A 20635-nucleotide genomic window follows, 5' to 3' on the forward strand; every position below is an offset into this window, starting at 1 on the left:
TCTTTTCAAGGAGAAAAAGCTCCTTCAATCGTTCCTCATAAGGCTTGGTTTCCAGACCCTCGATCATCCTTGTTTGCCTTCCTCTGCACACGTTCCAGCTTGTCAATTATGAGTTGTAAATTGTGGGGCTCAAAACTAAACTCAAAACTCCAGGTGTGGCCTGACCAATGCAGAACAGAGCAGGACTATGACTTCCCTTGATCAAGACACTAGCTGGGGGGGAGGGTGTCAAACTGCAAGAAGCATATTTCCAGCGAAGACCCACCAAGGTCCAAGATGACCCACAGACAGAATGCCCTGACACAGCCTCCCACACTGCAATTGGGGGTGGAGAGAGAGAGAGAGAGAGAGAGAGAGAGGCAAGTTGTTCCTTTCCCTCCGTTTTGAATTTGGCAGCTGGCATCATTTTAAACCTGAATCCTGGGGTTTTTGGTCCTCCCGCAGAGGAGAGAGAGAGAGAAGCTTTATTTAAGCGATATTTAAAAGGTGTGCAGCAGTTAGGAAGGCCACAAAACCCAGCTGGCTTGAATTTGTGGTGTGTGCCAGGAGGCACCAAATGTCTGTGCTGCAAGGGACCGAGAACACTCCCCTCCCCACCGCCACCCCACAGATGCCACCTGAAGGAGTCTAGAACACGTTTCTAGTTTGAGCGGTTAAATGCCCTCAAAAGATAAGCGCAGCCACCCTTGGCCGAGACTCGCTTCCGTGTGCAATTATTGGGCATGTTGAGGCTCTCCCTGGGACTTCCAGAGGCAGGTGTGCTGGCAGCTGCTTCCCCAGTGTGAAGTATTAACAGGGAGTGGTGGCTGTGAGGGGGGTGGAAGAGGATGTTGCCCACCAGGTGTCTGCTGCTGTCCCCCACCTGGTCTGTTGATACCTCACAGCAGTTCAAACCACTCCCCCCAGATGACTATTTAAGAAACTTGGATAAAATGGCAACACCTTGTTGATCAGTTTGGAGTCCTCTAAACCAGGGGTGGCCAACTCCCAAGAGACTGCAATCTACTAACAGAGTTAAAAACTGGCAGTGATCTGCCACCTTTTTGGTGGTTCAGGTCAATGTTGTTGAGCTTTCCTTAGGAGGGAAGCCCTGTGGGTTTTTTGGGGGGGGGGATTTCAGGTCAAAGTTGTTGAACTTCTTTGAGGGGAGCCAGTGATCTACTACAGACATCCAGTGATCTACCGGTAGATCACGATCTACCTGTTGGACGTGCCTGCTCTAAACTATAGCCCAGAGGGGGGGGGGCTTAATGGGAGAGCTGCCACCTCAGCATGACTCTTGATCATTTGCAAAGTTTTTTTCACATTGCAGCTTTAAAATCTTAGATGGATAGCTCAGTTGGTCAGAGTGTAGTGTTGCACTCTTCTTGCATTGCAAGGGGTTGGATTAGACCAGGCATCCCCAAACTGCGGCCCTCCAGATGTTTTGGCCTACAACTCCCATGATCCCTAAGCTAACAGGACAAGTGGTTGGGGAAGATGGGAATTGTAGTCCAAAACATCTGGAGGGCCGAAGTTTGGGGATGCCTGGATTAGAGAATCCTCAGGGTCCCCTTCCAACTCTAAAAAAAATTCCACGGTTCTGCAAAAACTAGGCTTTCAACCCATTTAAAAGAGCATGTCAATCAATGTCATGAATTTGGCAGTTAAGCTTGCATATGGGTAAAACACAATTGTCCTGTAGCAAAAAGTCTCAGAAGAGGCATCCCCTCCTGCAGGCGAGAGAGGACGACTCTGAAGAGGGCTCTTGCCATGGGTGGATTTAAATAAACCCTTGTATTAAGGCACCCAATCAAGCCCTACTGCCTGACCAATCAGGGCGACACCTTTTAAACCCATTCAACGTCGCAGCCTGACTAATACCATTGATACAAAAGGCACGTCCTGAGAGCTGGACCACTGCATACAAACATAAGAAGCTGAATGTTTGCTGGCAGGTGCCCCTGGTGCTTTTCCAATAATTCACCTTCTGAACATGACGCCACTTGGCTGGCCTCGTGCTGTAGGCAAGAGCACAGTAGCACACAATGCCATGCCAAGGCTTTGGCGGGTGGGCAGTTGGCCTTTTGAGATATTGTCAGCCAGCGAATAGAACCCTCCTTGGCATCTATCTTACTTGAAGGCCAGAGCAGGGAGGGAGGCAAAACACACAGAGAGATGGTGATGGTTGGTGGCAGCACAGAACCTGCCAGCAGGAGCTAAAAAGGAGTGAAGGGCTGGGGGGCGGCTGGGAATGTGTGCAGGAAGCCAAGAATATCTGTGTTTATTCCTGAAGATAAACTGCCTTTGTTTCCTGCCCATGGGCCTCCCTTTTCACAGAGGCCAGAGGGATGGGAGGTCAGAGTATCTTTACACAAAAGGGCAAATTCCTTTTTCCAATCCCGCCCCCCTCCCGCTGGAGGAAGCGGTGGCTGCTGCAGAATGCAACTGGCCTTGGGAGGGAGACAGCGGCAGCCCAATGGCGGAAGCGTTGGCAGGGTGCAGATGGGGGGTGGCCAGGCCAGCAGAAGTCAATGCCCCCACCCACCCAATGCAGTTTGTTGCAACCCCCCAGGATCTCTGCCAAGCAGAGACTCTGAAGTCTCCTCCTTGATCAATACCTGTTGGTGCCAGAAAATCCAAACGCAGCTGTGCCTGTGTGCCTTACCCCTGTGCTCTTTGCAACACCTAGCACGCTTCCAGAAATTGCGTGTTTAAAAACCCAGAGCAAGAAAAAGAAGGGAAGGGAAGCTCGCCACCCAATCGCCAATTCATTTGTGTGACTTGACCCAGTTAAGACGGAATGCCAAGCAGGCCATCATTTAGGGGATTCCCAAGGCCTTCCTATGGCACTAAGGTTTTTTGGGTGGTTACACAGGATTCCTTAGCAGGTGAAATTTGAGAGTTGCGCGTGGGTGTCACCTAAAATCGTGCAGACGCTAATGCCAAGAGATAGCCAGATAAATTGGAGAGCACGGCAAGCCATTTAAGCAGCCATGAATCAAGGTTGGAGGAGCAAGGAGACAGCCAGGAGAGGGAGGCGGAATGGGACAAAGGGACATGTCAGCCCTTGCCATTCACAGCACCAACAGGCAGTCTGGTTTAATGAGGGCGAGTTTATAAGCCAGCGGGGGTCCCTACCCAAGCCTCATATACAGATGCGCGCACACACACACACTCTCGCTCACGGGCACACAATGCCTCCATTCAGATAGGACAGAGGACCAGTGTCTTTGGAGACACCCCTGCTAAGGGTCCAAGGCTTGGGGCTAAGTTGGGGGTGGGAGATGGCTGGGTGCTTGGTCTGCATATGATTGCCACATCTCCCCAGATGGATCGGAGAGAAGATGGGAAGCTGCTGCTTCTTCTTCTGCTGCTGCTGCTATTAAGGATGCTTTGAGCCGGGCTGGAGGCTCACTGGAGGTGGAGATGCCATTGGAGAAGGGAATGTGGGGGGGAGGTGGGAAGGTGCTCCCCCTTTCAGAAAGGAGGCCAGGATTAGGAGATCTGGAGGGGGGCTGGGGCAGCCAACAGGGGAGGGCAGCCTTGAAAACAAGGAGAGGGGCCCACAGAGGAGCAGCTTATCCCATCATGAGAAAGAGAGAGAGAGAGAGAGAGAGAAAGAAAGAAAGAAAGAAAGAAAGAAAGAAAGTAAGTACCAAGAAGGTGGGGATTAGGCAGGTAGGCTTCTGCAAAAATGCTCAAGGAATAAATGGCTTAGAAGGGGGAAATGGCTCTATGTTCCTTCCCACCAAGAGACAATTGATGGAGGGAACTTCTCCTAGGTGTGCGGCTGGGAAGCAGGGATTTAACAAGGAAGATCAAGGCAGAAAGGAGTTAGGAAAAAACCAACAGCAGTTATTCCTCTCCACCCACTGCCATCACTCTTGGAGCCAAGGCCACCCTTTCGTCTTTTCAATTCCCAGAAGCAGCCCTCCTCCCCCCGCCCCTGCATCCCCCCTGGTACCAGACAAATGCAGAGGGTGGGACAGTGGCATGGCTGTCACTGTGGCAACCAGGCTGGGCCTGCAAACCAGCACTGTTGGCGGGGTGGGGTGGGGTGGGGGGCAGGTGCTGGATGCCATTGTGGAATGGGCAGGGAGGAAAGGAGAGAAATCCTCTATTCTGCTTCCAAATCCAAACCAATACACCCCACCCCGCCAGACTAGATTGGAAATCAAACAAGTGTTTCTAGGCAACGCTCTCACCTTTCTTAAAAAAAGAAAGAAAAAGAAAGATTTTGGCTTTTGATGAAATCCCACACGTGGTTGCAGGGGGGCGAGCGGCAACGAGATAAATGCGCTCCGCATAAGCTCAGAGGCACTGGAACTCCAACAAGAGGTGGGGATCAACCACAGAGGGAGTGGACACAATGTCCAGTCGTCCACCCCAGCTCCTCCGTCCAGTCCCCTGCAGCAAGCAAACTATATCAAGAGGCTAAGCAGCATCACTCTCAATGGAGATTAGTTGCTCCTTAGCACCTCTCTGAGCCCCACTGCACCCCATGAGTGGCTAAAAATACAGTAGGTAAGAGGGTAAAATAGCACCCCCTTTAAATGCAGGCTTATTCAGCCATGTCTCCCCCGAGCATAGCTGCCAAGTTTTCCCTTTTCTCGCGAGGAAGCCTATTCAGCATAAGGGAAAATCCCTGTAAAAAAGGGATAACTTGGCAGCTATGCCCCCGAGGGGTACATTGCTCTCTCCAGACCAAGGCCAGTCATGGAGTCTGCCCACTCCATCGAAAAATTGAATTCCTTCTCGCTGATGTTGGAGAGAGGCCATCTGAAGAAACTGAGCGGCCAGCAGCTCCCTTCCCCATGTTTTGGCTCCCCCCTTTTGGCCTCCGATATCATGCAAGAGGGAAGTGAGATAACAGTCTCTATCAGGTGAGCCTGATTTGGGGGGGGGGGAGAGAATGCTTGCTCAAGAGGCCTATATTACTCCATAACCTTGAAGGTTCCTTATCTCCTTCTCCCTCTCTCTGTAAAACCCAGACACATTCCTGAAGCAAAGCCTCTTTGCAGCTGCCTCCTCCTGCCCCCCAACAAGTCCCCACTTCCCAAGAAGGGGGCTCACTCAGTTGGATTGGTGAGGAACAGAAGAGCAAGATAGGGGTGTGTGTTGGGGGGGAAACGTGGCTGCTGCTCTCACTTCCTCTATATGGCAGTACATATAAAAAAGGAGTTTGTTTTTTTTAAATGGAATCAACCCTGGAAACTTCTATATACAAGATACATGAGCTTTGACATGAGCTGCCTTCCGAGGCCACTTGATTCTCTACTGAACCACTCTCCCCTCTTAACCGATTCTCTCCCCCATTTTGAATTCCCCGAAACAGAAGGGCAGTGCAGGGGCTACAGCAGTACTGAGAGAGATGGATGGACCAAGGATCCGACTTGGCATTAGGTAGCTTCCTAGGTTCTTTGTCTAGCATAGAAAGTCCTGATGCACAAAGGCCACTATTCCAGAATTTGGAACTGAGGGCTCTTTTAGGATCAGGGGCTGAGGGGGCGGGGAAGGGGGGTCATTGATGTCATGAAGGAGGACACCAAGGCAAGGCATGAAACCGCCACTCATTCCAACCCTCTAATCTTTCGTTCAGATTAAGAAGTGTGCATGCACATGAAAGCTCATACCTATGACAAACGTAGTTGGTCTCTAAGGTGCTACTGGAAGGGATTTTTTTGTTTTTTGTTTTGACTTTCGTTCAGACTTACTGTCAGTGCGCTCTCTCTCTCTCTCTCTCTCTCTCTCTCTCACACACACACACACACACACACACATTCAGCATTTCTTGCCCCGTGTGTGTAACATTTCTGGCCAGACTGGAGACTGGAGAAGTGTAGAATATTTATCTGCAGCCTTTGTCAATATCAAACTTCACCAAACAAATGGACCAAGGAGTAGCAGCAGTGAAATACTTAACAAGCAATATGAACACTTTGGCTGAGAAATAGTAATAATCTGCTGGGACCATGCAGACAAGACAAGACAGAACTGCAGAGAAAAAGCAGAGGAAGGGAAACATCATGGGTTGGCTTCCTGTTAGCCGTCTCCCCACTCCTGTGGGTTGCTAAGGCAGATTTGAAGTGGGGGCATGAAAGAAGAAGAGAACAGCCAGCCCACCCCATAAGAAACTTGAAGATGCATTTCCTGGGGCCCTCATGTAAGTAGACAAAGGACTAAAAGTCTGACATTTTCATGGGACCCAGTAGAGAGAAACTGCTGGTACCTGACAGATCCTGAACTTCTCAGAGTGCAGCCTGCCTGCTTGCACCAGATAGCTGGAAAGACTGGGAGCATGAGGGGCAGAGTCCTTGTGGGTGCTATGCAGACATAACTGAAGGCCACAACAACAGGTAGGGCCCAGTGTGTCACTAGAGACCACCTCCATCACTCTTGACTATGCCCCCCAGAAGTCAAGTTCCCACCCTGAGGGCAAAGAGGAACAGCAGCAACAGCTGCCTCACATCTGTAGAAATCATAGAGCCTGCCCTGGACACTTTATGGAAGCGCCATTTTTGTTCAGGTGGGCTTTGGATGACAAGGATGAAGTAGGGGCAGAGCGACATCAGTTGCACCCTCCGTTCCCTTCACTGGGCTCTAACAAGTATTGCTTTGTCCTAATGCCGACTGGGAAGTTCAGCAACACAAAACAAATAAAAAAGCAAAGCCTAAGTTACCTCTGCAGCTGTCCCCGTCTTTTTCATAGCCCTCGCGACAGCGGCATTCGCCAATGGGCACCAACCACTCCCCGTCCGAGTTGCAATGCATGAACAGGTCCTCGTTGGCCAAGGCATCCTTGACGCAATCGCCCGACACCTTCGCCAAGGCCTGCGAGTCAGCGCCAGCAATGGTCTCGGGGAAGCTCGCCATGTTGCGGAAGACTTTAGGGCATTTCTTGTAATAGATCCGGACGGACAGGAGGGCCACGCAAGCCCCAATGTCTTGGAAGGCCAAGTAGAAGCCCTTTCGGGTGAGGGGCCCCACCGAGCGCACTTCCATGTTGATCTTGACATTGCGTGTCTCGAAGTCCTCCCGCACCGTGATCTCGTCTGGGGCGATGGTGTCGATCTTGCGGAACTGGCGCTTCTGGAAATTGATGCCGTAATCAACGTCCGACTCGGCATAGAAGAGGTTGAACGTCTCCTTGCATGTGCCGGTCGCGCTGGGGAAGCTGTTGCAGTCTCGGACTGTGAACTTGAGCTCAATGAAGATGCGCTGAGCTTCGCTGCGGTAGATCCAGTTGGTCCGCAGCCAGTTGTCCTGCTCCGCTTCCATCACGTTGCAGACCGAGTAGATGTAGATGAGGGACTCGTTCATGACGTTCTGGAGAAGATCCCACTGGGGGTGGGAAGAGAAAATGGCTGTCGTTAAAGGAAATGTTTTTTCTTGCACATGTAATAATCTGTGGAAGTGACTGCCACTGGAAACAGCGGCACACCAGGAAAAAAAAACGGATTTTGAAACAATAGGTTCAAGCAGAGACTATTTGTGGTTCAAGTGTCATGCAAATGTAGAATCTTCATTTTCAACTATGGCTAATCTGCTGTCCTGGGAAGCTGCTAAGTCAGACACGAAGGTCACAAATTTCCCCTACTGACTGTTCCAAGCATCAGATACTCAGAGATGCACTGCCTTTGCCCACCCATCAAGGAGCCTTTACAGGGCCTTCTTGGTAGCAGCTCCTCATTTATGAAAGGCCCTCTAGTGAGGTGCCCCTGCCTCTCTCACTAACATCAAGACAGGCATTTAAAACGTTCCGATTCACCCAAGCATTCGATGGGTCAAATATATACTCTTTCTGGCAACCTTGAAATTATTTAGCTATGAGAATGTTAGACTGCTTTTATTCATTCATTCATTCATTCATTCATTCATTCATTTTTAAAATCCTGTTTGCTGCCCTGGGCTCCTATGGGCGGGAGGGATAGAAATTTAATGAATAACCAAATAAAAGTAAATCTTTAAAAGCCACTCATGTTAATCCCATGTAAATGTTGTTGGGATGGTGGTTTTTTTTAATGCAGAATTTGCTTAGGAATTCTTCCCTTCCTTCCATGCTCATTTTGCCTCTGCTTTGAATGGAGCATCTGAAGCGGATGCAAGAATTCAATCTACATTTCCCAAGTCATTATACCTGGCGTTTATTTCTCCCAAGATGCCTACCCTTGTTTCCTCCTCCTTTTATAATGCAAGATAATCAGCAACACCCAAGCTTCCGTTCCGCTAGCGACCCACCGCCCTGTGAACAAATCCATTGGACATGGGGCTGGTCCCACCATCAGGCAGCTTAAGGACGGGGGGGGGGCAGTACCATTTAAAGGGCAGCGTACTCTTGTGTTTTGCGGGAAAATCTACCTCGAGCACAAAGCAGTTTCCTTAAAGCAGGAGAAACTCAACAAGACTTACCCCCGTGCCGTAGGGATGATTAAGCCAGCCCAGATCCCCTTGTGCCTTGGCAAAGTCCAGTAGGACAACTGAGGAGAAAAGGAATATGAAGAAAAAGATGGTTATCGCATGGAGGCCTCACAGAGAGCTTCATACTCATACTCTGCAAAGGAGACAGGATCAACTCCCCCCCCAAAAATTGTTGGATCCTATAAAATTAGAGTTTGGGAGGGGTATAAACATCCCTGGTTGTGGCATCCCAAACTACGCACTAAACAGGTGGAGCTTTCCAATGCCAATTTTGAATTGGACACATAGAGCCTTGTGAGGTTTATGAAGTCCCAGCATGTCCCAGAGAGCACATCCTGCCACGTTAAACTATTAAGAAGTAGAGGGAAGAGAGATGGAAGGAGAGGGGCAAGTAGCTTCCCCCCTCCAGGGTGCTCAGAGAAGATGCTCCCAACTTGCATTGGTGAAACACTTTCAGACCAGAAAACCCTGCCTCCAAACCCTAGCTGTGGCTGTTCAGTGGTGACAGGGAGCAACTCTGCCCATGCACAGGGACGCTCTTATTTAATACCACTGGCCATGTCGTTAAAGCCCCAATAATACCAGACCCCCAGGTGTTTGCTTGCTTAGGAGACCACGGTGTAGAACCCCAGGCACTTGGTGAATCTGGAACAGCAAAGAGCTCCTTTCTGCAGTCAGCTTGGGAGTCCCTGCCCTTCTTTGGGGGAGGGTTGATGTTTAACATCTGCACAAAGTGGGTGTCAGGCTGCAGGAGGAGCAATTGCCCTGCCTCATTACCCAGATCAGGCCCAGGTGCGCAAAACTCTATGCTGTGTCAGCAGGCCAGCTTTGCCCCAGGGCGCTTAAAGAGACTGAGTCAAGTTGAGTAACACAAAAGGGGTTTCTTAATCTCCTGGTTGTGGCTGTGGTGTCCCAACTTGAACAGCTAAGCCAGCCACCCAACAGGGCTCCTAGCCTGAGTTTAAGGGGGCAGTGGATGGTCCAGCAGGGATGGATGCTGAAAGCATGCCTTTGGACAAATGGAGCTATCCTGTTGGGTGCACCTACTGCTCTTGTGGGAAGGGCCCGGCAGCTTTCACCCTCCTGGCCGCCAAAATAAGAACGGTGGTGTAGTTCACACCACTAGTGTTACACAGGGCCGGATTTAGGTTTGATGAGGCCCTAAGCTACTGAAGGTAATGGGGCCCTTTATATGTCCAGCTGTCCTTTGGCAACAACAAATTGTCGCTGTTTCTTGTGTGTTGAATATATGCTATGTGGTAATTTATGGACCTAATAGGTATCTCAAGCCATTTGCACATGCAGAATGTAGGCACCCTATATATAGAAATGGGCAAACCAGTGATGTTTTAGGGAGCAGGCTAACAGGTGGGGCCCACTACTTACATCATAGGAGCCTACACACCACAAAACACTGTTGCTGTATGTAGGCTTTATTTTATTTGTTGTTTATCTTATATTTTGGAAATGTACACCGAGTTGTTTTTTTGGTGCCCCCAAGAGAGTGGGGCCCTAAGCTATAGCTTGTTTACCTTATACCAGGGGTCAGCAACCTTTTTCAGCCGTGGGCCGGTCCACTGTCCCTCAGACCTTGTGGGGGGCGGGACTATATTTTTTGGGGGGGAGGGGAAATGAACAAATTCCTATGCCCCACAAATAACCCAGAGATGCATTTTAAATAAAAGGACACGTTCTACTCATGTAAAAACATGCCAATTCCCAGACCATCCGGGGGTCGGATTGAGAAGGGGATTGGGCCGCATCCAGCCCCCGGGCCTTAGTTTGCCTACCCATGGCTTATACGTAAATATCTGGCACTGGTGCTCAAGCAGCCCCGTTGGCCAGAAAACAGCACCTTGTCCCTGACAAAGGGGAAGGAGGGAAGTGAGTTTCATTGCCCTGCCCTGTGGCTGCAAGGAGAGCACCAACCTCTTCCTTTTGGGAGCTGATTGAGAAGGTATGTCATGCATCCGTCTGGTACAAGGCGGGGGGTGCTTTCCTTCAGCTTCAGTTCAGAAAACTACACACATTGCAGAAGCAGATCCATGTGGGACCTCATCCAGCTGGTCTCTCTGCTGTGCTCAGTTTGGTGGTAGCTGGGCTTACATCCACTTAGTTTTAAAGCATGTTTTTATTGCAGCCATGCTTGTTACACTAATCAAATTATTGAGCCTGTGAGAAAACAGGCCATAAATGCCACTTAATTCTCCTCTACCTGCAGCAGACACATAATATATTTATTATTTCTCTTTCCTTTGGTTTTGGGTTGCAAAACAACAGCTCCCTGCTCTCCGGGTTAATTGTTTTTAATACTAGCATGTTTTTCACAGCAGTCAGTTGAGCATTCAGATAAATGCTTTCGTGTCCAGTCTAACTCCAACATTGTGCAACGCGTTAAAAAAAAAATCCTGCCATCTCCCTAGATCGACAGAAGCCAGCCCTCCCAAGCAGTATCACCTTAACTCTTTGATTAGACAAAGATAAGCCTGTTCTTCATAGATTTGTAATTCTCCAACTGAGTGCTTCGGAGAGCACTGTAGGGGGGGGGGGAATAAAAGTAATCCCAAAGTTTCCCGCAAGTCCAAAAGTGCTGCTTAGAGGAGGGTGCCTGTTATCTCTCTGCATGCTTCATGGCTCTGCCTTCTCCATGGGTGGGAAATCTTGTTGACTGCTCTGCTTCAGCAGAAGAAGCACAACAGAGTGGCTCAGCTGCCTGTGTCCAAGGCCCTTGCTCTGCTCATTACTCCGTCGCAGGGCAGGCAGAAAGATGGAGATGGTTGCCCACCCGCTGCTCTCTTAAACCCTGATAGCCACCGGCCGTGCCTCCTTGGGCAAGAGTTTTGTGAGCCAAGTCTCCTGGCAGGAAGCTGCCCTCGGACATCCGACATCCGGAAGCCCCATTATCTCGCTCTTATCTTGTAGTCAAGCTCCTTCCTTGGTTTACTTCTATATTTTCCCCGTTGACGGGGAGAAGGTGGTGAGTAACCTGCTCAGGCTGTAAAGCAGAGGCTGGTTGTTTGGGAACAGGGTGGGGGCCCCGTGACAGAAGGGCAAAGGGCTCCCAAGAGAAAGGGAGGGAGGTGGGTGGGCCCCAGGGATTGGGAGGCCAGCTTGGCCAAGGCCAGGCAGCAAGGGCATCTCCAGAGAGCAATCCCTGGGCACAGTCCAGAAACCGTATTTCACCTGCAACTGAACAAAAGCCCCAAGTCTTCACAAATATGTTCAGCTGGAGGAAGGGCCTGCAGAGGCCCAAATAGGGCCTGGTGTTTTTGTGTGTGTGTGTGGGGGGGGTCCCTGCAGAAGCAACAAACATGCACTCAGGAAGCTTTTGCAATCACAAATCAGATTGCCGCTGTACATAGCTCAGGATGGTCTGCTCTGACCGGCAGCAGCTTTCCCGGCTCCTGTGGTCCAAAACCCTTTCACAGGGACTGGACCCAAGGAAGCTTCTGCAAGCAAAGCAGATGTGTCCTGTCCGGTCCCTTCCTTCCGAAGTTGCCTTTTTCACGAACTCTGGCCCACTGCTGTCTACTCTGGCTGGCAGCAGCTCCCTAGGGTCCTTTCCAGTCTAACTAGGACTCAGCCTGGGGCTTTCCGCATACAAAGCAGGTGCTGATTTATGCCCCCCCCATCGGCTTTACCTGGCCCTCCTCTCTGCAAGGGCCTTTCGCTTGTCTCTCTGCAGACAGAAACCCTGCCAGCCTTTCGGGGTTTCTTGCGCCTGCCGCTCTCCAGAGATTCTTTCCCCCCACAAATCTCTTCCAGATGCAGTCTTTGGATGGGCTGCCTAGGTTTCGTTGCCAGAGCTCTAAACCTCTCATTAATGTCATATCCCAGCATGGAAAACTAGCCTGGTGCATCTGAAGAGAGGGAGACGGGTGGAGCTGCCTGCCTCTTTTTGCCCTGGGCTGTTGCCCTTCCCTGCTCTCATGGACACTCAGTTTGATTCTCGGACTTTGGACCAGCAGTAAAGGGAGGAGCAAGCAGTCTAAGTGTCTATCCCCAGGAATCTGCGGCAGCAAAGAGCCTTCTGAGTCTCCCAGTAAGCACCAAAAACAGTTCCTGGCCCTCCCTGACTTGAACAACTACAGCATAGAATCATAGAGTTGGGAGGGACCCCAAGAACCATCTAGTCCAACCTCCTGCAATGCAGGAATATGCAGAGGGATCAAACTGCAACCTTGACGTTATCAGAACCATGCTCTAGTCTAACCAACTGAGCTATCCAGGCAGAGCACATTTTAAAATGTGTTGGAATAGCACCGCTACACTGACTACAGGGCTGATATGGTGGGGAATTTCTTGCTTCTGCCACTCAACCAGAATGCTACCCTGCAGGGTCAAAAGGCCCGTCCTGCCCCTGCACCCAACACTGAGCACCACAGCCCTCTCTTGCCATAGGCACCAGGTCATAGAATCAGAGTTGGAAGGGACCACAAAGGTCATCTAGTCCAACCCCCTGCCATGCAATGAACTTCTGCCCAACATGGGGCTCGAACTCTTGATCCTGAGATTAAAAGTCTCATGTCTTTCCAAGCTATCCCAGGCCTTTGAAAATGGAGGCTTCTAATACTTGTCTACCCACAGCCAGCTTTGCTGGACCCATCTAGTCCGGCATCCTGTGGCCAAACAGACATTTCTGGGAAGCTCACAACCGAGGCATGAAAGTGACTCCCCCTTCCCTCTTTGTCCCCCAGGAACTGACATTCAGTGTACGCTGCCTTCAAAGAAGACAGAAACTTACTTACTTACTACTTTATTTATTTTAAAGCCCCAAGGACTAATAACCACATACAACGTATTTATTTAGGACATTTATAGCTATCCCTTCCTCCAACCAGCTCAAAGTGATGTACAGTGGTACCTCAGGTTAAGAACTTAATTTGTTCTGGAGGTCTGTTCTTAACCCGAAACTGTTCTTAACCTGAGGTACCACTTTAGCTAATGGGGCCTCCCACCGCTGCCGCTGCGTGATTTCTGTTCTCATCCTGAAGCAGAGTTCTTAACCCGAGGTACTATTTCTGGGTCAGCGGAGTCTGCAACCTGAAGCGTCTGTAACCTGATACACCACTGTACATAGACCCTCCACCCAATTTATCCTCAGAACCACCTTGCGAGGTAACTTGGGGCCCCAGCCCTGATCCAGCCCTTCAACCGCTATACCACACTGCCTCTCCTTTCCCAACCCCCTTTAAAGCAGGAAAAACGGCGACCCTTCCCTAATCGGAACCTATTCAGCTCTTTTGATTTATTGTTAAAGAAAGGGGCAAGCAATGCTCCCTTCCCTTCCCTCCCCCCCCCAACCAACCCCCCCCCCAATTGCCTGCCTGTCATCCTGCATGGTTTCCCCGAACTCTTCACTTAAAATAAAAATAAATAAATAGGCAAGCAGCATCTGGTACAGCTTTTCTTTCCCACCAGCTTCCAGAGTTAATTTTAAACTTTTCTCTCCCCTCCCTTCCTAGTATGTGGATTTTTTTTTTAACTGCCTGTATTTTAGCCACATGGAAACAGGGAAAGGGGGGAGAGAGAGAGGGAGAGAAACCACCCGCCAATTCTATGCATGACAGAGGATCTATGACCAAGTGGTACACAGGAATCTGCTAGTCAGGAGCGCAACAGGATCCACACAGAGCCCAAAGCTAAAGAGCTGGGCTTTACAACGCAATCTGCAAGAACAGCATGGCCCAAGCTGGTGCCCTCCTGCTATTTTGGTCCGTGGCTCCCATTGGCACTGGCCACCAGACAGACTGGCCTTAACACAATAAGGCACAGAAAGCATTTAAAACTCTTACACCTCAATTGCCTTCTCTACCCCACCCTTTAAGAACCGAGCACCAACTACATGATACCACTAAGACTGCAGGGGTGGGGGGGACTCTGGGGCTGCCAGGATTCAAGTCGAGAAAATGTCAACGTTTCTCTGGGCATGCACAAAGTGCACCTGCCCGGCTCCCCAGAGCCACAAACAGCACCTGCACATTGGGTCTCTGCAAGGAAGGTTTGAGGGCAAAAGGTGCCCCAGGTGAACGTCAGCTCCAGCATCTCTTGCTTTTGAGAAAGTCCAGGTGGAGCAGAGGAGAGGAGGTGCTGAATTTCCTACTGTAACAGTAAGTCAGGGGGTTGCTGCAGGCCTGAACCAAATGTTTTTGGAAAGGACAGAGCTTAGTGGCAGAGGGAAGGCTACCCTACTGCGTCCCAGGAAGGAAGGAAACCTCTGCCAGTCAGTGCAGACAATACCAAGCGAGGCAGATCGAGGGTCTGACTCTGTCTAAAGCAGCTTCCTGTGGTCCTAGTGCGGTAATGAGAGACAGCAGTCCAGTGGCTCCGAAGAAAATGTTCTGGGTAGGGTTGAAAATTTCGCTGTTTCAGTTTAGCGGCACATAAAAGAGAAGCGAAAATTTACACATCCCTGCCACCTGGCAAAAAGGGGCCCCCTCCCCATCAGTTCAAAGCTGGGAGCTGCCCCAAGATTTAATTAACCCTTTGCATTCAAGGCTGATTACTTTTAGGCATATTGGGAGAAAAAGAACCCATCAGAGTGTCCCTGCCCCCCCCAGCTCCAGAGACTGACAAGCGATGGCTACACAGCAGCTCAGGGCTGGAGAGGAACTGTTTACTGGACAGATCCCTGCTAGGCTCCCTCCCTGGCATAATTAGAGCCCAGGCGGCCATCCTGCCTCTTCATTAACATTCCTGTCTTCTCCTGCAAGCCAGTGGGCTCTTCAGGTTTGGAAGAGGCAGACCCCCCCCTTTCCATGGGGAACCTGACTCACTCCAGCACCAGCACCACCAATGCCTCTCCCCACCACCAGACCTGCCCCCCCCCACTCCAGTGGCTTTTTCAAAAGAAGCTGATGAATGTGCGAAAAGAAAGAAAAGAGTCTGAAGCCAGCGCTACTGCCGCCTTTGAGGCTAAAGGCTTGGAGCGGCTGTGTCTCAAAACCCATAATCCACATTTCTCTGGTCAGCAAAGCTTCCGTCTCAAAGTGGCTGGCTGGGGGCTGCTGGCTGCTTATGCCAACTCTGGCTTTCCTCTTCTTCTTTGTCAGCGGCTGAGTTTGGGAGTGGACACAGCGGGCCCTCTTTTCTGGGGACACTTCAAGTGAGCCCCCCAAGCTGCTTTGCAAGTACAGTCAAACTTTGGTTCCCGAACACCTCTGTTTTGGAAAAAGCTTCGGCTCCCGAACGTCAAAAACCTTGAAATAACTGTTCTGGTTTTTGAACGATGGCTTCTGATCTGCATTTTTCATTTTTTCCCCCCATTGACTTTGCAGCCAGTCCATTGATCCTCGGTTTTCGAACTTTTTGGAAGCCAAACAGTCTTCTGGAACAGATTAAGTTCAAAAACCGAGCTTCCACTGTACCAACCAGCAGGGCCTGGATGGGCAAAATTTGGCTCCAAGTAGCTGACCCAACATGCTGCTGGGTTTTGAAGCCATATGCCATTCAATTCCCCCCCCCCCGCACGCACACCCATCGACCCCATGCCATGTTACACTGTACTTCTTTTTTAGATGTTCCAACTGGGTGGGTGGGGGGCTTCTCACCATTCACTAAAGAGCAGGCTCACCAGGGAGCATAGAAAATACCTTGTGCAAAGTGCTCCCTGCGCAAGCCGAAAGGAACTGCTTCTCTTTCTCCCTCTCCCCAGGGAGTCTGCCTGGGTTCCCCAATGATGACCAGCTGGGCTCTAATAACTCGGGGGGGGGGTGAAGCCTAGGAGGGATCTGCCCAGTAAACAGGGAGTCCCCCATGACTCCCTGAGCACGGCTCCCACCCACCTAGGTTCTGAACGTTGCATTTTGGAGACTGAAAGTAACCCTGTGCAACATTCTCCAGAGTACTGCTCTAAATATCACTGTTGCTGCTTCCTCCCACTTCGCTCTGCCCAGGTGTGAAGAAAGGTATTGCAAGCTGCCAGGTCTTTTTAAAAGTGTGTGTGTGTGTGTGGAGCGGGGGTGGGTGGGGGTGGGGGATAAACACAAGAGTTTGCGGAAAACACAGGAAGCTACCTTAAAGGAGGTTGGAATTCTGGTCCATCTAGCTCAGTGTTGTCTACAGGGACAATGGCTCCCTAAGGTTTCGGGCCGGGACTTTTGCTCAGCCCTAGCTGGAGATGCTGCCAGGACCCCGGGGCCTCCTGCATGCCAAGCAGATGCTCTGCCACTGAGCTACAACCCTTCCCTGGCAACAATTTAGGAAGGAGAGCAAAATAGTGTGGTCCCTTCATGAAAAGGGGTGACATATATCCAAAGACCAGGACTGGAATGGTTGGTCAGATAAGCCAAGGCTGGGGATCCTGTGCCCTGCCACATGTACCTGGACTACAACTCCCACAATCCCTCACCACTAGCCACCAGCATCCAGATAGTAAGCCACAGGTTCATCCCCAAGCCCTGCCCCAGAAGCCCTTATTGCTTCTCAGGGCGGCCTTCCCTCACCTGGTGCACTCCAGATGTTTTGGACTACGGCTCCCATCAGCTCTGCTGGGAGTTGTAGCGCACCAGATTAGGGGCAGTTAACCCCATGGCTTCCCAGGAGCTCAGCCCCCTTAATACCAGTTTTAATACCAGATCAGGTTGTAGTGACTAAAAGAAATTAGGAAAAGCCTTCTGCACATGCTCCAAGGACTAACAGGGCTCCACACATTCCAGAGACAAGACGTACCACTGAAAATATGCTCTGGGGTGATCCCCTGGGGCCAAATATTTAAATCCTGGCTTTCAGGCAGAAAAAGTACACACCTGTGGGCAAGTCTGGGCTTGTTCCACGGAAGGGCTTAACCTGGAAGGAATTTTGCTGCTGGCTTGCCCCCCACTGTGGTGCTGGGTCAAGGGCAGGATAGGCCCAAAGACGGGTCCAACACATTTCAAAGACCTTCAGGAACACACCAGCCTGATTCTGGAAAGGATTAGCCCCTTGAAACCTGAAGTTCCAAATGTCAAATGTCCCAGGCTCAAATTTTCCTGAATTCCCAGATTCTGGCCATAGCTGTCAAGTTTTCCCTTTTCTCACGAGGAAGCCTATTCAGCATAAGGGAATTTCCCTTTTGAAAAAGGGAGAACTTGACAACTATGGATTCTGCTCAAAAGGAGTTCAGAGTTACAGACTGCGTAAGAGAGTTGGAGCAGGGGCTCCGGCTGCTGAGATCTTGTTCACAGAGGCCGTGAAGACACCAAGCATTTGCCTAATTTCCAGTGTGGCAGAAATCAGAGTAAAGGAAACAGAAAATAGCATCCCATACACGCAACCCCAAATCTCTCTCTAAGAGGAAATCCGCCCCTGCTTCCCGCACCACCGTGAAAAAAATGTAGACTGTGGGTGATCCATCTCCTGGTGTTGATTCAGCGCCCCTCCCTGACCCACCCTTCTCTTGTGGCAACCAGAGTATTTCCCTCCCTTGCCCAACCTGGCATGAACCATCCTTGCCACAGCAGTGGAAGCCCGGTTGTGTAAGCAAGGCGTGTGAATCACTGCATTTCCCTGAATGTTACAAGCAGGGCCCAGGATCGGAACCTTGCTCTCCTGCCTTCTAGCCAGTGGGCAGTACTATTTTCTATTTGGGGAAAATCAAGTGCTTATTCCCAAAGGCTGGGAGCAGAGGCGTATGAAAGCTTCTGTGTTCCACAGAACTCTTCTTCAGGCACAAGCCTCTTCCCTGTCCATCCATGTGCACCTTACTTGATCTTCCAAGGCAGAAATAAGCACCTGCCCCAAGCCATTACCTAATACTCCTCGGAATAAGTCACAACTCTTAAAAAAAAAAAGATCTATCTATTGATCCAAGTCAGGAATTTTAAAAATGTCCTGCAACAATTTGCGCCTGTTTAAGGAGCGATTCAGGACTCGAAAGGCCGCAGGGCTGAGCATTCTGCTTAAGGCGCTCGAAGCCGTGGAGGGAAAAGGTTGCCAGCGCCCCATTTCTCAAACGCGGGGCACATCTCAAGAGGCCGACGGACCACAGGATAAAGACCGATCCAAGGCCCACCTCACCCGTATCCTGTTCCCGAACAGGACAGCCAGGTAGAAGCCCCCAAACAGGGTATAAAGGCACAACAGACCCTTCCCACTGCTAGTTTTCCAGCACGGAGAACTTGCAGGTAGACAGCCTTCGAACGGGGAGGTTCTGCTTAGACATCGCTAGACTTACGCTCCTCCATTACCACAAGGTGCCGGGTCTACACAGCCCCTTTGGTAAGGAAATCCATCCATTAGCTTTGTGCGGTGCGAAGCGTTTCTTTCCCCCGCTGCTCCGAAACCCCGCGGCGGCCTCGTCGCCTCTCCAAACCAGCCGGCCGCCCCCTCGCTTCGTCCCCCCCCCCCACGGACGCGGCGCGCCCCTCTTCTTCTTGCCTGTTCCTCGCCAGAGATTTAAATCCGCACCTGGAGTTTAAAATACGCGCACAGAAGGACCCGCACCGTCTACGCACCAACTTTGGGAAAGGCAGAGGAGTTCGCCAAAGCGGGAAAAAAACCATTATTTTTTTGCCACGCCGGTTAGCAGAAGCGACCCGAAGCCGGCCTGTCCCGCTCCGTCTCGGGGTCCAGGAAGGGCAGGCAGCCGTGCGCGTTTCCCCTTCCCCGGCGCGGCTCCCCGTCGGCGCTCAAGCCGGCTCGTCGGAGCGCGGCGTCGGGGGAGCGAGAGAAGGAGGGTCCCGGGCCGGGAGGGGGGCGCCTCGAGGAGCTTCTCACCTTCGCGGGTCTGGGCGCCCTGGAGCGCCGCCTGGAGCAGGACCAGGAGGGGGACGAGGAGAGGGGCGCCGGCCCCACGGAGGCTGCCCATGCTGTGCCCGGAGCTGCGCTTTCCTGCCTGCCTGCCTGCCTGGTCGCTTCTCTGCCGCCGTCGAGGAAGCGCCTGGGCAGAAGCCGTGTCGCCTCCGCAGCTCCGGAAAGCTCAATGGGAGCTGGTGGGAAAGTTCTCGCCCTGTTCATTCATGCCCACGCTGACGTCACGCGGGCCACGCCTCCCACCAGGCCGCGCGCCTCTCGCCTCGCTCCCGCGCTGCCGTCCGGGCCGGGACAGAGGGATGCAGGAGGCGCAGGCGCAGGATGGAAGGACCCGGAATCCTGCCCGACGGGGCGCAGCGTAAAGGGTCCCTGGTGCCCCTTGCCCCCACTCGGCTCTGATCGCATTCCCTGGCGGGGCGGGCGCTCTCCATGGTCTTCTGCTCCCAGGGGGTAGGCAAAGGCAGAGCCTCCGTTGGGCTGTGCAGAGGCGGGTGCTATCTGTGCAGTCTCCTTATGGATGGCGATGCTCAGGTGCTCCCTGGGTACGCACTGAATAGTCACATCAAAATCCATATGATTTTTTTTAAAAGAATCCTGCCCTGCACGCTGTAGGCTAACTGGGACCTAATTTACAGGACTGTGCTGCAAGGATGACCAAAATAATGTAGCAAACTGTTTTGAGGCATGCGGCATTGCTACCCCTGGAAAGGCCAGCATGCAAGCATTTGCCTGGTTGCTGCAAAGCGACATGAGGACTGCAGGGCCCCCCTCCCTTACTTCTGTAGCCCCTCTGACCCAGATTCCAAAGTTTCCAGGCCAGTTGAGGCCCTTCTTCAGAATGACACACAGGCCCTTCTGTTCCTCAGCCTGTGAGATTCCCCCCCCAATTATATTATTCGGTTCCCACAAAGTCAGCACTTTCAGCCTGAATGGTTGGAATATTTGTTGAATTTCCGTGACAGCGCAGCACCTCAGCCCATTGTTTGCGGGCATCAGCATTGAGTTTGAGCCTTGCCGTGCTGCATCCTGATGCCTCCTTAAAAATATTGTTTATTTTTGCATTGATAAGCCCACTTTTTTTCTATAAGGAGCTCAAGGTGGCGTTCCTGCTTCTCTCCCCCCCCCCCAATAGCAACCTTGTGAGGTAGCTTAGGCTGACGGGTGCTGACTGGCCCAAGATCAGTCTTGGTATTTGAAATACGCTGTATTACTAGCACAGTAAACAGATACAGTAGACTTTCCTTTTATGTTCAAAGGTCTGCATTGAAAAAGTGTGCATTTAACGAAAGCAACATGGAGGGCAGCCAGATCTCCACAAAGAGGCAGTTCCATAACACGGGTGCGGCCACCAAGAAGGCCCTGCTATGTGCGGTTGCTCTGCAGACCACACTCACCAAGGGCACCTCAAGCAGAACTTAAAACCAAGGTAGGTGGGAAGGCGGCCCTTGAAATGCTCACCAGCTGCTCCCAGACACACAGCTCTGGAACTCCCTGCCTAGGGAAG

General features: G+C 51.3%; 1 protein-coding gene across 5 annotated transcripts in view; it reads right to left on the bottom strand.

Moving 5' to 3' along the window:
* Positions 1 to 19284, bottom strand: part of EPHA2 (EPH receptor A2) — a 33119-nt gene extending 13835 nt beyond the window's left edge. For all 5 annotated transcript variants that reach the window (XM_035118378.2, XM_035118377.2, XM_060276312.1 and 2 more), the window contains exons 1-3: positions 19096 to 19284; positions 8392 to 8459; positions 6663 to 7323 (exon numbers count right to left, since the gene is read on the bottom strand). In XM_035118378.2, the coding sequence (XP_034974269.1) occupies positions 6663 to 7323; positions 8392 to 8459; positions 19096 to 19186 (820 nt within the window). In that variant the 5' untranslated portion in view covers positions 19187 to 19284. The remainder of the gene's footprint in view (positions 1 to 6662; positions 7324 to 8391; positions 8460 to 19095) is intronic.
* Between the last annotated feature and the right edge of the window lie 1351 nt (positions 19285 to 20635).

The sequence above is a fragment of the Zootoca vivipara genome, chromosome 6 (genome assembly GCF_963506605.1).
Source record: "Zootoca vivipara chromosome 6, rZooViv1.1, whole genome shotgun sequence".
NCBI lineage: Eukaryota > Metazoa > Chordata > Lepidosauria > Squamata > Lacertidae > Zootoca > Zootoca vivipara.